The sequence below is a fragment of the Chiloscyllium plagiosum genome, unplaced genomic scaffold (assembly GCF_037043375.1).
Source record: "Chiloscyllium plagiosum isolate Xiang-an unplaced genomic scaffold, Cpla_swu_hap1 HiC_scaffold_7, whole genome shotgun sequence".
NCBI classification, from domain to species: domain Eukaryota; kingdom Metazoa; phylum Chordata; class Chondrichthyes; order Orectolobiformes; family Hemiscylliidae; genus Chiloscyllium; species Chiloscyllium plagiosum.
This window is the reverse complement of record NW_028270145.1, coordinates 69,117,608-69,132,711: the sequence shown is the minus strand read 5'-3', so window position 1 is coordinate 69,132,711 and position 15,104 is coordinate 69,117,608. Positions and strand designations below refer to the sequence as shown.

Here is a 15,104-nt window from a genome sequence, read left to right as displayed (position 1 = left end):
GATGGGCGAGGGGGTGGGGGGACGGGGTTGGGGCAGGGGCGGTGTTGGATAGGGTTGGGGTGGGGGGATGGGGCAGGGCAGTATTGGAAGAGGTTGGGGTGGGGCGGTGATGTTGGATGGGTTTGGGGGCAGTGTTGGACGGAGCTGGGGGCAGGGGGTGGTGTTGGACGGGGTTGGGAAAAGGGGGCGGTGTTGGACGGGGTTGGGAGCATGGGGCAGTGTTGGATGGGGTTGGGGCATGGAGCGGTGTTGGATGGGGTTGGGAGCATGGGGCGGTGTTGGACGGGATTGGGAGCAGGGGACGGTGTTATATAGGGTTGGGGGTGGGGCAGGAGGCAGTGTTGGATGGGGTTGGGGGCAGGGGGCGGTGTTGGATGGGGTTGGGGGCAGGGGGCGGTGTTGGATGGGGTTGGGGGCAGGGGGCGGTGTTGGATGGGGTTGGGGGCAGGGGGCGGTGTTGGATGGGGTTGGGGGCAGGGGGCGGTGTTGGATGGGGTTGGGGGCAGGGGGCGGTGTTGGATGGGGTTGGGGGCAGGGGGCGGTGTTGGATGGGGTTGGGGGCAGGGGGCGGTGTTGGATGGGGTTGGGGGCAGGGGGCGGTGTTGGATGGGGTTGGGGGCAGGGGGCGGTGTTGGATGGGGTTGGGGGCAGGGGGCGGTGTTGGATGGGGTTGGGGGCAGGGGGCGGTGTTGGATGGGGTTGGGGGCAGGGGGCGGTGTTGGATGGGGTTGGGGGCAGGGGGCGGTGTTGGATGGGGTTGGGGGCAGGGGGCGGTGTTGGATGGGGTTGGGGGCAGGGGGCGGTGTTGGATGGGGTTGGGGGCAGGGGGCGGTGTTGGATGGGGTTGGGGGCAGGGGGCGGTGTTGGATGGGGTTGGGGGCAGGGGGCGGTGTTGGATGGGGTTGGGGGCAGGGAGCGGTGTTGGATGGGGTTGGGGGCAGGGGGCGGTGTTGGATGGGGTTGGGGGCAGGGGGCGGTGTTGGATGGGGTTGGGGGCAGGGGGCGGTGTTGGATGGGGTTGGGGGCAGGGGGCGGTGTTGGATGGGGTTGGGGCAGGGGGCGGTGTTGGATGGGGTTGGGGGCAGGGGGCGGTGTTGGATGGGGTTGGGGGCAGGGGGCGGTGTTGGATGGGGTTGGGGGCAGGGGGCGGTGTTGGATGGGGTTGGGGGCAGGGGGCGGTGTTGGATGGGGTTGGGAGTGGGGGGGCGGTGTTACATGGGGTTGGGAGCAAGGGATGGTGCTATATGGGGTTGGGGGTGGGACAGGGGTGGTGTTGGATGGGGTGTGGGGCAGGGGGTGGTGTTGGATCGGTCTGGGAGCAGGGGGTGGTGTTGGATGGAGTTGGGAGCAGGGGGTGGTGTTGGATGGAGTTGGGGTGTGGGGCAAGGGGCGGTGTTGGACGGGGTTGAGAGCAGGAAGCGGTGTTGGATGGTGTTGGGGCGGGGGTGCGGTGTTATATGGGGTTGGGGGGCAGGGTGCGGTGTTGGATGGGGCTGGGAGCGGGGGGCGGTGTTGGATGGGGTTGGGGCAGTGTGCGGTGTTATATGTGGTTGGGGTGGGGCGGTGCGGTGTTGGATGGGGTTGGGGGTGGGGGGGGTGTTAGATGGGGTTGGGACGGAGGTGGTTTTGCACGGGGTTGGGGCGTGGGCGGTGTTAGATGGGGTTGGGGGCGGGGCGGTGGTCAGTGTTGGACGGGGTTGGGGGTGGGGGGCGGTGTTGAAGGAGGTTGTGGCAGGGTGCGGTGTTGGATGGGGTTGGGGGCAGGGACGGTGTTGGACGGGGTAGATGGTGGTGTTAGACAGGTTTGGGGCAGGGTGCGGTGTTGGACAGGGTTGGGTGCGGGGTGCAGTGTTGGACGGGGTTGGAGGTGGGGACGGTGTTGGGGCAGGAGGCGGTGTTGGACAGGGTTGGGGTGGGGAACGGTGTTGGATGGGGTTAGGGGCGGTGGTACGGGGTTGGGGCGGGGGGCGGTGTTGGGGCGGGGGAGGGTGTTGGACGGTGTTGGGGGCGGGGCAGTGTTGGATGGTATTGTGGGCGGGGTGATGGGGTCTCGCGCACTGTGCACTGCTGCTAGTCTCCTGAACGGGGGCAGACTTTAAAAATTCCGAGCCCCAGAGGAAAGGCATTTAATCAATTACCCAAATAATCGATTATGCGAATGAAATAGTGCCCACCCATCACGTTCGGATAATCAAGGTTCCTCTGTATTTCAAAGCTGCCTTCACTATCCTATCTACCTGCAACTCCACTTTCAAGGAACTATGAAACTGCACACCGTCTCTTTGTTCAATAACACTCTCCAGGACCTTATCATTAAGTGTATAAGTCCTGCCTTGATTTGCCTTTCCAAAATACAGCATCTTACATTCACCTTAATTAAACTCCAAGTGCCATTTCTCGGCCCATTGGCCCATCTGATCACGATTCCATTGTACACTAAAGGGTAATCTTCTTTGCAGTCCACTGCACCTCCAATTTTAGTGTGATCTGCAAACTTGCTAACTATGCCTCCTATATACATCCATATCTGAATCATTTATATAAATGACGAAAAGCAGAGGACCCAGCACCGATCCTTGTGGCACACCACTGGTCACAGGCCTCCAGTCTGAAAAGAAACTCTCCACCAAACCCCTCTGTCTTCTACTTTTAAGCCAGTTCTGTATCCAAATGGCTAGTTCTCCCTGTATTCCATGTGACTTAATGTTGCAAACCAGTTTATCATGAGGAATCGCGTTGAATGCCTTACTGAAGTCCACCACTCTACCCTCATCAATCTTCTTCATTATTTCTTCAAAAAACTCAATCAAGTTAGTGAGATATGATTTCCCATACACAAAGCCATGTTGACTATCCCTAATCTGTCCTTGCCTTTCCAAATACATGTAAATCCTGTCCCTTGGGATTCCCTCCAACAACTTGCCCTACCATTGATGTCAGGCTCACTGGTCTATAGTTCCCTACCATCTTACCAACTTTCCCTTATCACCTTTCTTTAATAGTGGCACCATGTTAACCAATCTCCAGTCTTCTGACACCTCACCTATGACTCGATGATACAACTATCTCAGCAAGGGGCCCAGTATTCACTTCCATAATTGTGACAATCATCAAAAAAGAATTTTTGACCAGTAACAGTAACTACAAAAGGGTATTCTTGCTGTCCACCACATGGAAGGTCATTGCAAAACTCTCTTCAATATCTCCTCCCAGAGACTATATAGCCATTACTGGAGTTGGGAATGGATGTGACACTCACAGGAAGAATGTAGAGAGCAACAGAAACCTCCATAAATGGTCTTCTCTGACCTCACATTGGCCTTTGATTTTAAATACCAGCACTTCAATTCTGAACAAGGAAACTGAACAGGGAGACACACAGGTAATGCGGGAGGCCTCAGAGGAGGAAATAAATGGATGAAGAGAGTCCATTTTTTTTTGTAGAGGCTACCAAACCCTCAACAACCATCTTCAAAAGGGAATGGAAGCAGGTAACTGGTAAGATTAATTCTTGGAGTCGAGCCCACAAGGAACTTGCATCATTGCAAAAGGAAGTTTAATTAACTTGTGAGGGTCATCAAGGATCGTAAATATCTGCATCCAATGCTCCACCAATCTACTATGTTGCTTAAGGTACTACAGCTCCAGCACTCACCGATCAGCAGCTCCTGCACTCAGTACACAGATCTAATTTCTAGATACTTTTCCTTCCCTCACATACATTCCAATAATGTCATACCCAGATCCAACTCTCATTGTTTAATTTTACATCAAGCTGTTCAGTTGCTGTTGGTTCCTTTTCTGATTTTAGATATCTAAACCTCTACCAGCCAGCCATATAAACTCAGAAGAAAGAAACAACATAGAAAACAAACACCATCATTTGGTTGATCCATACAGCCATTATCAGATGCTGGCATTGCATGTAACTTGGATACAAGAGTAGGAATTTGCATTTGGTGCATCAGGCACAACTGGGCCACAGCCAGATGAAGGGAAAAGGACAGTGTTTATGTCAACTCTAACTGGAGGTGAAGGTCACAAATGAGATCTGCTACAGGAAGGGCAAATGAGACCTTTGCGATGGCAGCATACAGGTAAGTGCTGATGAGGATGTACACTGAGATGTATGGGGCTAGCCCCGTCATAATGATTCAACATGGCAGATTACCCTCAGAATGCTGTCTCCCCCTCCAGATGCCATGACATTGGAACTGCATCCCCATGTTTTGTAACAGCCTTTGAATGGGCAGATGACTATGGGCAATGACAGTGCAGTAGCACTTCCTGTCAAATGCAAGAGCTCACCAAATCAATTCTAAAAATATTCCTGAGTGCTTCCAGAGTTTTCAATAGCCACTGTTATAATGGATTACCTTACCTGCAACTTGGAAGTTTGGAACTTTAAATATCACCACTGCTAGGTCCCATATTCAACTGAAAGCATGATTCTGCTCTATTACAAATGGGAGCACTGAATGGATCTACATGACCCAAATTCAGAAATAGAGCGGAGTGACATATTGACCTCACCAGCAGGAGAGGTTTCCATTGGACATGCCTATGAGTGCCCTTTGCAGTAATAGATTGCCATGTGAGCAGTGGCTGGTAGGATTATATGATCCATGCAGGGGATGTCTTTATCTCATCTCCAATCTACACTAATTTGAATTTTGCACCCGTTACATGTCACCCAACAACATAAGTGCTATGGTATAGAAGGCCATCCAGCCTGTATATTTGCATCAGCTCTGTCATGAAGATCATGGCATAGTGCTGTACTTCTGCCTTTTCTTCATAGGCTTGTGCATTGTCTCATCCAATGACATCTTGAATGTCCCAATTGAACTTGCCTCCACTACATGTCCAGGTTGTGCTTTCTAGGCTTGAACCACTTGATGTTGGAATGAGTTTTTTTGCTCATATCACATTTGTTTCTTTCGCAAATCACTTCAAATCTGTGCCCTCTTGTTCTTGATCCTTTACAGGTGGGAACAGTGTGTCTTTATCCAATCCCCTCATTATTTTGAAAACGTGTATTAGATCGCTGAGCCTTCTTCTGTCCAAGTAGATCAGATCCAACCTCTCCGATCTGTCATTATAGCTGAAGATTCTTCATCCCTGAAACCATTACTGTAAATAACTTCTGTGCTCTCCAATGCTGTCACACTTTTTTTTTTAAAAGAAAACATTTTATTCTGCTTTGGCCAGGACAACATTTGTGGCCCACCCCTAATTGCCATTGAATTGAATGGCTCACTATTTCAGAGGGCAGTTAACATGTTACCACATTGCTGTGTGTCTGGAGTCTTATGTGCCCAGACCAGGTAAGGGTGGATGATTTCTGTCCCTAACAGACAATCAGTGAACCCAATGGGCCTTTACAACAATCCATCAAACTTTGAAAGACAGCATTACTGAGACTTACTTTATGTTCCAGGTCAACTAATTACGTTTAAACTCTACAACTCTCCCCATTTTATCATCATGGGCTTATGGATTGCCAGCCTAGATATATTACTACACCACCGGCTCCCCAAGCAATATATCAACATTGTTACTGAATCTCCCATGGTTTTGCCCTCACCTTGGCATTTCCTCCATTTGCAGGTGACAGACATAGCCATACCTGCAGTTGCACTCTTCTACCGCGAGGTCGAGATTAGGATCAGGAAAGTGAACATCAGCAAATGAGAGGAATCACTGCGGCACTCGGAGACCGGAGCATCAAGGGATTCGTTTTGGGCGGGTAATCTTCAGTAATGAGTTTGACAAGAGAGCAAAAAAAACTTCAAAATTATATCAAATAGGAATTTCACAAGAAGGTTTGGTTGGAAATATTGGTGATTTCAACTAATCCAATAACCAATTAATGACAAACAAACATTTTTTCGTGTTAAAAACAAATTAAATCACGGAATCCAAGCGTGGTTATGTGTCACAACTCACATGAAAGACTTCCTGCTGTTCGAAACCCCGGTGAATTTTTTTTAGGGAAATCCGAGCCCAACTAATCAGTTTTCACTGGTCAAACTGCAGAACTGAGTAACTGAAAGAACACGCAGTGTATCAAGTGACCACATTCACAAGTGAAGCACATTCCTTCAAGAGAAGGAGTGGTCAGATTAAGGAGAAATGCAGGGGGCGTTTAAGCATCCTGGGCACCTTTCTCCCCATCCCGATAAACTGCAGCTATCTCCCCAATTTTTTTTTGAGTAGTGGTGCAGTGTTGTTGCTTGACTAGATGTCCACCTTGCTGTAAAGCAACCACTGCGTATTGCCAAAGTGTTCATTTTCACTTACAGTATTCTTCAAATGGCCACGGAACAGAAGTCGCAGCATGGCAAGAAATCATTCAGCTTTCTTACTGCCTGTCGGATCATTGGAGGTCAAACATTAACAATACAAAACGGGACCAAAGTCCAATCCTTAGTTTTTTTAAAAAAAAAGTTATCAGATTTTAAGGGAGTCACTGGGGTATTAATGAAATTGTTCATTTGTCCAATCAACTCGTTCAGAAACGTGACTTCACAGTTCTCGGCTTTGTACCTGAGCCTCCAAGCTCAGAGGTCGGGACACTAATTTACATCACATGAGATGCCCAAGAACTCTGCAGATACCCCATTTTTTTCTTTCGAACCAACCTGTTCAGAGACGTTATTACCTAGCTCTGAAACAGGTGGTGCTTGAACCTGGGTCTCTCCGCCCATGGGTGGGGACACTACCACGGTCTCACTTTTTTTTTCAACATTGCTGATTAAAAATAACATCTCTGTTGGTCTGGAGAAAAGGTGAAAAGCTGTTGAGCGCGAAAGCCAATTCCACAAAAAGAAAACAAAATTGTGTTTGAATTCCAAGTTGAAATATTGGGACTTGAGATCAAGAGTAAATCAAAATGCGAAACAAGCATTTCGTTTTGGCAGGTTGGCCGGACATGATGGGAAAATAAATAACGCTGCAGTGATTAAGACATCTTTTTTTTGATCAGTGTACTGAAAATCTGGCAAGGTTCGGTTCTGCTTTAAATGCAGGTAGATCCTTCAACCCTGGCACCACAGCCAGCTCGCATCCTAGTGGCAAGAATTGAAATGCGCAACTCCAGCCAACAGAAACTTAAACCAGGGAAACAAAACGACTTGTATGCAAATACCACTTTGCCAAAGAGTGGGTGCTAGTGTGCAATTGTGTCTAATCTATGTGAAACCAGTGCTGAGGAAGTAGGAGGGTGGGGGAAGGATCTGCTGAAACCGCCGTGTCCGGGATCGAGCCGACACACAGCCTGGAAAGTTTGATTTGAAGAGAGCAAGTTCTCTCACACATGTCATGGCTTGAAAATGTTGGTGTTCGCGAAAGTAGAGCGGGAGCGAACGGCGCCGCGCTTAGGTTGAGATATTTACGCTGGAGTAGAAGCTGGGCCGGATCATAGCACACACATACAGAGATAGAGAGTTCCGCGAAATCACGAACCCAACTCCTTCTGCACTCTAACCTTTGTGGAGGGGAGAGGGGAAATTCACACACGAATTGGCGTTTTTTTCAAATCCAGCTGTGTGCAGCGCCCTACGCCGCTAATAGCCGAAATCATTTCACATCGCTTTGTGTTGAACATTGCCTCGTTCCTTGCTGTTACTGTTACAGCCGAACAAGGGAAGACAAAAAAAAAGTCTGCTGACGAGAAGTCTGCTGTTGTAAAAACTGAGAGTGATGGAAATGCAGGTATCAGAATCTGGAACTACAACTCTGCCTACTTCAGGGTGAGTATTGTATCTAACTTAACCTACATTCACCATGTTCAGCTGTCATGAAATTACTGTCCCCTAACAGATTTTGGCATCCGCCCGAAGGGAATAATGCAACTAATGTCTCCTTTCTGTTAAAGGAGACATTAGTTGCATTATTTGTCTCGTGGAAGCATTAGAAAACATGGCTTACTTTCTGAAGCCGTCTGGTTCCGTAATTTCTTGGCAGAAGAGGGGCAGATGACAAAAAGGGCGATTCCATTTGAAAAAAAGAGATGCAAGAAAATCAAATAATAGAAGACAAGACCTGGCTTTCTATAGGCACACCATTGTTGGAATAGAACTTTAAAAGAGCAAATGACAGGCTTGGGGAGAAAGTGTGTGTATGGTAAAAGAAACAAAATGTATACTTAACATTGGGCTTCAATGATGAGAGGGATAGAGAAACTTTAGAAAAGTCAACCTGCAGGAGTTAGGTTTACAGTAATAATGTTGGCTATCATTTAAGAATTGTTATTAAATGAATTATCAATTTAACATGACATTGCAAGGCTAATTACACCTCAAAAGTAGTTAATTGAGTGTAAAATGGTCGGGTGCCCTGAGGTTATAAAAGGGCTCCATATATGCAAGTCTGTCTTTTCATATGGCTAAGTGACTAAGTCCTGATGATTTAAAATTTATGTTAAAAGAATGTGAAGCAAAAATAGCAAAGGCTTTTGCTATGAATTTTCAAAATTCTGCAAAAATTGTATCTAAGAATTAGAGGATGACAAATATGAGCCCTTGCTTTCAAAACAAGGACAAAGTTAAAAATCATGCAATACCAGGTGATAGCTGAAAATGTGTTGCTGGAAAAGCGCAGCAGGTCAGGCAGCATCCAGGGAACAGGAGAATCGACGTTTCGGGCATAAGCCCTTCTTTGGATGCTGCCTGACCTGCTGCGCTTTTCCAGCAACACATTTTCAGCTCTGATCTCCAGCATCTGCAGACCTCACTTTCTCCTCAATACCAGGTGATACTCCAACAGGGTTATGTGGAAGTATGAGCTTTCGGAGCACTGCTCCTTCATCAAAAAGGAGACAGAGTTAGCACAAAGGAAGACAATTGTGATTGTTAGAGGTTAATCCTTTCTCTCAGGATGAGACTGTATGAGTTCTTCAGGTTAATGTTCTATGCACAGCCATCTTCAGTTGCTTCATCAATTACTTTCCCTCATCCCAAGGTCAGAATTGGAGATGCTTGCTGATGATTGCACAATATTCAGCACCATTTGCTGTTTATAGATACTAAAGCAACCCAGGTCCATATGCAGCAAAACCTGGCTAACATCAGGCTTGGACTGACGTGGGAAGTAACATATGTGCCACACAAGTATCAAGTATTGACTGTCTCTGACAACTGAGAACCTAATCATCTCCCTTTTGAGTGTAGGAATTGGGACGTTGTTGTTGAGGTTGTATTAGATGTTGGTGAGACTCTTCTGGAGTAGTGTGTCTAGTGCTTGTTGCCCTGTTATAGGAAGGATATTATTAAGTTGGAGAGGGTTCAGAAGAGATTTACCAGATATTGCTGGGAATGGAAGGTTTGAGTTACAAGGAGAGGCTGGAAAGGGGCTTTTTTCACTGGGGTGTCAGAGGTTGAGGAGTGATTTTATAGAGGTTTATAAAATCATGAAGGGCATAGATAAGGTGAAAAGCAGGTGTCATTTCCCTAGGATGGGAGATGTAAAGACTGGAGATCATATTTGTTAGGTGAGAGGAGAAAGATTTAAAAAGACATGAGGGGCAACCTTTTTACACAGGGAGTGGTTTGTGTGTGTGTGGAACAAACTTCCAGAGGAAGTGGTGGATGTGGGTCCAGTTACAAAGTTCAAAAGATAAGCACATGAGTAAGAAATGTTTGGAGAGATATGGGCCAAATACAGGTGGGTGGGACTACTGTAGTTTGGGATTATGGTCAGCATGAACAGGTTGGTCTGTTTTTGTGCTGTATGACTCTGACAATAAATCACATATTACCTTGAATTCCATATCATCAATATTAATGGTTGAGGTTCCATTAACCAGGAAAAGAACTGCACTAGCCACATAAATAACATGGTTTCAAAAGCAGGTCAGTGACTAGGAATCCAGTGGTGAGTTAATTCACAAGGCACAAATGAGGTGTGTTATAGAATGTCCTCTACTTATTTGGATGGTTGAAGCTTTACAATATTCAAGAAATTAGCACTGTCCAGCAAAAAAAAGGTAGAACATTTGCTTGGTTCCCCCATCTGTCACCCTCAACATTCGCTTTCTTTGTCATGAGCACCAAGTGGCAGCAGTGTGTACTATCTGGACGATGCATTACAGAAACTCGCTAAGTTTTAGACCATAACCTTCCAAACTACTAGCTCTACTTCTTAGAAGAACAAGTACAGCAGATGTATGGGAATATCACCATCTGTAATTTTTCCTCAATGTCACACACTTCCTTGGAGCTATTTCACTGCTGTTTTGCTGTTGTGGAGTCAATATCCTGGAACTCACCATATAATTGAATAGTGGGTTGTTGCCTTTAGTATGACTCCAATTTGATTCAAACACAAGGGATAATAACTCAGTGCTCAACTAGTTTCACCATCCATCACCAGATGTAATTGGTTCATATCAAGTTTTGTTTTGCCTGAATTGTCCTTCTTAGAGAGTCAATAATAGATCTTCCTTTTGCTGTCAGCTATCTCCTGAAACCCTCTCCATTGCCTCTTTAAGGTTTTCCTGTAAGAACTGCCAGGACCTCATGGATTGCTTTGTTGCAATGACTGAAACTATTCTTTTAGTTACCTCTGCTTTTCCCATTCTCCAGATGCTACCAAATCAATTTGCCAACCTTCTTTTGACCTATCTTTCATCCCTCCACTATAATTCGTTTCCCATCTCCTTTCATGCCCTTTTTGAACACTAGATTTACCTCCTGCTTCCTTTGATCCTCTTTCCACTAAACTACTGAAACTCAACTTTGGTCCTTACATCATGTACTATTCAGTTGTTTTCTGTCAGGATTCTTTTAACAAACAACTCAGTCTTTGAAAACGATGCTCACCAGAGTCCTAAAATGTGTTTTACCTGTCAAATTAATACCCAAGTTTCTTGCAACGCCAGGATGCTTCTTTCTAATCTCTGTCCTAGTACTTCAATGACCTTAATCAACATCAAAAGTGCCGGCTATGGTAGTTTCTTCCCCCCCACCCCCCCCTTCTTTGTTTTATTTACCCTTTGTAGCCTTTGAAATAGTAGATCGCACTACCCTCCTCCAATAGCTTTCTTTGTTGTCTCGATCATTGGGTCTGTCTTTGCTTGATTTCCTACTACCTATCACTCATAGCCATGGCATCTCCAGTAATGGATTCTCTTCTCGCACTTTCATTGGTGGATATGAGCTCTCACAAGGATAAATTATTGGCCTTTTTCTTCCTTACATTTGATACATCATTCAAAGACATTTTCACATGTGCACTGATAAAAATGAATATTATCCATCTTTTAGGAAAAACCTATTCTGCTGTCTTCATGAGTTCTTGATAGTGGGTCTGCTAGTTTGATGAATGACAGCATCCTCTGATTAAACAGTAGGATGACAAAACCAGTGTGTTTGGCCTTGCAACAGATTCAGCTCCAATCCAAACCACACTCTCAGGCAGAACCAACAATATACATTCAATGAGATCCAAAACTGAGATTCCAAATACTTACTTTCTCTATCCTTGAATACTGTCAACTTACAACTCTCAAACATTGTGCCCCTGCTTGACTTGTTTCTGAACTCATTTGGTCATGAAACTCTTGCCTTTGTCCGTGTCACATGCAGGCCACTTCAATGCTGATTTGACCCGTTCCCATTCTCTTCACTTTGTTAATTTCAGTTTATATGAAGCTCAGCTGCTCATTCCAGGCTTTGCTTAGTTATCACTCCTGTCTTTGCTGACAAGCATTGGTTTTTGATCCCTATTACCTCCGTTTTAAAATTCCCATTCTCGTACTTAAATCCCAGAGAGTCTATGCCCCGTGGCATCTCTGGAAACTCTGTTTCTCTAAACTTATTTAAAATGCCATATAAATGTATGTTGTAGAGTTGTGTTTACAGAGATTCATTCTGAACCCACTTTGGCAAACTAAATATGTTACTGATCTGTATTTAATTGCAACAAATTTGAAATATTTTACTTATAATAAATTGGAAGGATGACAAAAAGCTTGTAGGAGGATATTGCTAGTTAGGTGGAAAATAGAGTTAAGTACTGCGTGAAGAAATGTGAAGTGTTACTTTCTGGAAATAAAACACAGAGGAAAAATATCTTTGAATTAAATGCCAAATGGAATAGAGTGATGGTCTGCAGATCTGTGAAAAGTTTCCACAGAAATAGTTACCTTATTTAAAGCAAAAAGGCATGTGGAATGCAGTAATGATTTTAAATTTGTATTGGAACTATAGGATGTATGACCTGGATTGTACTGTTGAACTTGGTACAAGAGTTGCATTAATGTATACACTTTCAGTGACTCCATTACATAAATTTCAGGTCAATCTGATAAAATAAGTTAATAGAACATTTGTTTCTGTTTTCCAATGATAATGCTACAAATTTGACATGATGATGAAATGAGTTTCAAGGGACAGAAAGCATACTTTACATGGGGAATTTAGAATTTAGAATATTGCGTCACAAACCAGAATGAGCAGGAGGCCTGTGTGGAAAAAAGTACTCACGCAGATGTAGTGGGCTAGATCGTTTCTTGTTTTGAAACTTAGCACTATCGTATAAGAGGTTGTAAAAATATATTTATATTTGTAAATGTATGTTCTTACTAAAAGCATTTCTCAAAACCCAGCCTATGCCAAATGCATAAGAACTGTTAGGAACTATGTTTGCCATCCAGTGAACAGATGTATCATGAAAAGGAATTGCAAGTTTTCAAAATAGAAGATATATAAAATGGTTAAATAATGTGAACTAATTAGTTAGGCAAGCTTCCTTGTCAGAATTTCAGCAATGACAAGTCATAACTGGTAAGACAACACACCTTATTTAAAACTTTGCAAGCTGAATATGATTAAAATAGATTATTTATTTCTTGTTGACATGTCTGTACCATCACTAACATTATCTATTTGTACTTCGGTAATGCAGACCGTCTTTGCACCACCCTCAGCCCAGCTGCTGTTGAAACCCTCATTCATGGCTTGGATCTTGCATACTTGACTATACCAATATACGCTGCTATCCTTCCAAGTTCTATCCTCTGTTAATCTTTGTGACACTGATGTTCTAACTTGCACCAAGTCCTAGGAACCCTCCAACCACAAGGGATGAACTCAGATTTCTCCAATTTCCTCATTTCCCCTCCCCCCACCTTGTCTCAGTCCCAACCCTCGAACTCAGCACCACCTTCCTAACTTGCAATCTTCTTCCTGACATCTCCACCCTCACCCCCACTCCGGCCTATCACCCTCACCTTAATCTCCTTCCACCTATCGCATTTCCAATGCCCCTCCCCTAAGTCCCTCCTCCCTACCTTTTATCTTAGCCTGCTTGGCACACTTTCCTCATTCCTGAAGAAGGGCTCATGCCCGAAACGTCGATTCTCCTGCTCCTTGAATGCTGCCTGACCTGCTGCGCTTTTCCAGCAACACATTTTCAGCTCTGATCTCCAGCATCTGCAGTCCTCACATTCTCCTATTCATCCATCACCCATGCTCACTGATTTGCATTGGCCCAGGATTGACTGATGCTTTGATGTTAAAGTTCTCTCTCTTTCAAATCGCCTTCATTGCCTCACTTCACACTAGCTATAACTTCCTTTCATTTCCACACCCACACATCTCCAAAGATAACTGTACTTCTCTCATTTGACCTTTTCATTGTCCCTAATTTTAACTGGTGGCTGTACCTTCAGCTGTCAAGACCCCAAGCTGTGGAATTTCCTTTGTAAACCTGTCTATCTCTCTTTCTCCCTTTTAAGGTGTTCCTTAAAACATAGGACTTCCACTAAGCTTTTTTCTAATCTGCTTAAAATCTCTTTCTGTGGCCTCAGTCGAGTTATGCTCTATCATGCTCCTGTGAAGAGATTCGAGGCATTTCATTATGTTAAAGACACTATAAAATGCATAGTTGTCATCTGATTCTTTACAAAGATCATGAATATTTTTATAATCAGCTTTTAATTTAATACTTATTGGCGTACTTAAATTTAACAGGAAGTGGTAGAGTACTCAAAAATTTAAATGGAAAAATAAATTGCTTTCATTGCATCTATGGGGGAAGAATGCAAAATAAAAACAAAAGTAGAACTACATTGTTTTCATAAAGCATATTTTTGTTTGTTTTTTGTATTTTCAAACCTCCCTGGGAGATTATTGTGAAGTTGCATATGATTTAGAGACTGATAGTTTGATGGATCAGAAGGGAATATTCCTTCTGTGACTCTTATAAATTTTCATACCACCTAATAGGATTGTAAGTGTTACATGTTAGGAGGGTGTTCTGGATCCCTGCAGTCCATATAGTGTGGGATAAGATTCTGCACTCATAGTCACCTAACCTGACTATCTGCAGGATGTCAACTTTGAATTCAGATCTGTGACTTGTTTAGACTATCTTGAGCAGAGTTGAAGCCTCCCACTCTGTTTTAGATTGAAATGTTGTCACTAAGCCAAAGACTGGCTTATTCAGCTCTGTAAATGAATGACATATGGGTGGCAGAATTGTTAAACCTGATCAGTTTTTGCATTTAGTTCATGCACTGATAATTGATATTTTTATGTAGTTTTAAATAATTTAATCTCAGATGAGATTATTTTTACAAATGAATAGGCTCACAAAGAAGTGTCGATATAGTTTGTAAAGCAGTACAGATGGAAAGATGTTTTCCATAGTATAATGTGTGTCTCCAGCTTGTAAACAAAACATTTTAAATTTTTCTTATCTGTTGGTTTATTTAATGTTCTAAATTAAATGTTTTACCACTTTTGACATATTGCTCAATTATTGTTCGTGGTATTTTCTTCTTGCGAATTTGGTTGCTGCATGTCCAATCCAAATCAGTCATCAAAAAGGAAATCTGAAATACTGCTTCTGTTACAACTCTATGACAGCTTGAATCTCAGTCCCAATCTCATGAAATCAAAACACACGACAGATCAAGCACTTCCACTGACAGATCTTTAGTTTCATTCTCAGTTGATACATTAACTGTTTCAGCTGGCAGGTTTTTGGACCTCAATAATTTTCACTAATAGTGCTCATATCCATTCTTGCTGTGCTGGGAACACAGTGGATGAAAGGCTGCTATTAGGGCTTTGTCACAACATATAATATGCACTATT

At 44.2% G+C, this 15,104-nt stretch overlaps 1 protein-coding gene and 1 long non-coding RNA gene across 4 annotated transcripts in view; one reads left to right on the top strand and one right to left on the bottom strand.

Annotated features, from left to right (window-relative positions):
* The window catches only part of LOC122551644 (uncharacterized), a 59,191-nt gene extending 53,006 nt beyond the window's left edge, over positions 1–6,185 (bottom strand). Inside the window, exons 1-2 of one of the 2 annotated variants that reach the window (XR_015757698.1) lie at positions 5,950–6,185; positions 5,588–5,754 (exon numbers count right to left, since the gene is read on the bottom strand). This is a non-coding gene — a long non-coding RNA (uncharacterized LOC122551644). The remainder of the gene's footprint in view (positions 1–5,587; positions 5,755–5,949) is intronic. The other variant, XR_006312154.2, reaches the window with a different exon arrangement.
* Positions 6,186–7,040: 855 nt separating this feature from the next.
* cobll1b (cordon-bleu WH2 repeat protein-like 1b) overlaps positions 7,041–15,104 on the top strand; it is a 161,903-nt gene continuing 153,839 nt past the window's right edge. The window contains exon 1 of one of the 2 annotated variants that reach the window (XM_043693897.2): positions 7,041–7,754. In XM_043693897.2, coding sequence (XP_043549832.2) covers positions 7,705–7,754 — 50 coding nt within the window. In that variant the 5' untranslated portion in view covers positions 7,041–7,704. The remainder of the gene's footprint in view (positions 7,755–15,104) is intronic. The other variant, XM_043693895.2, reaches the window with a different exon arrangement.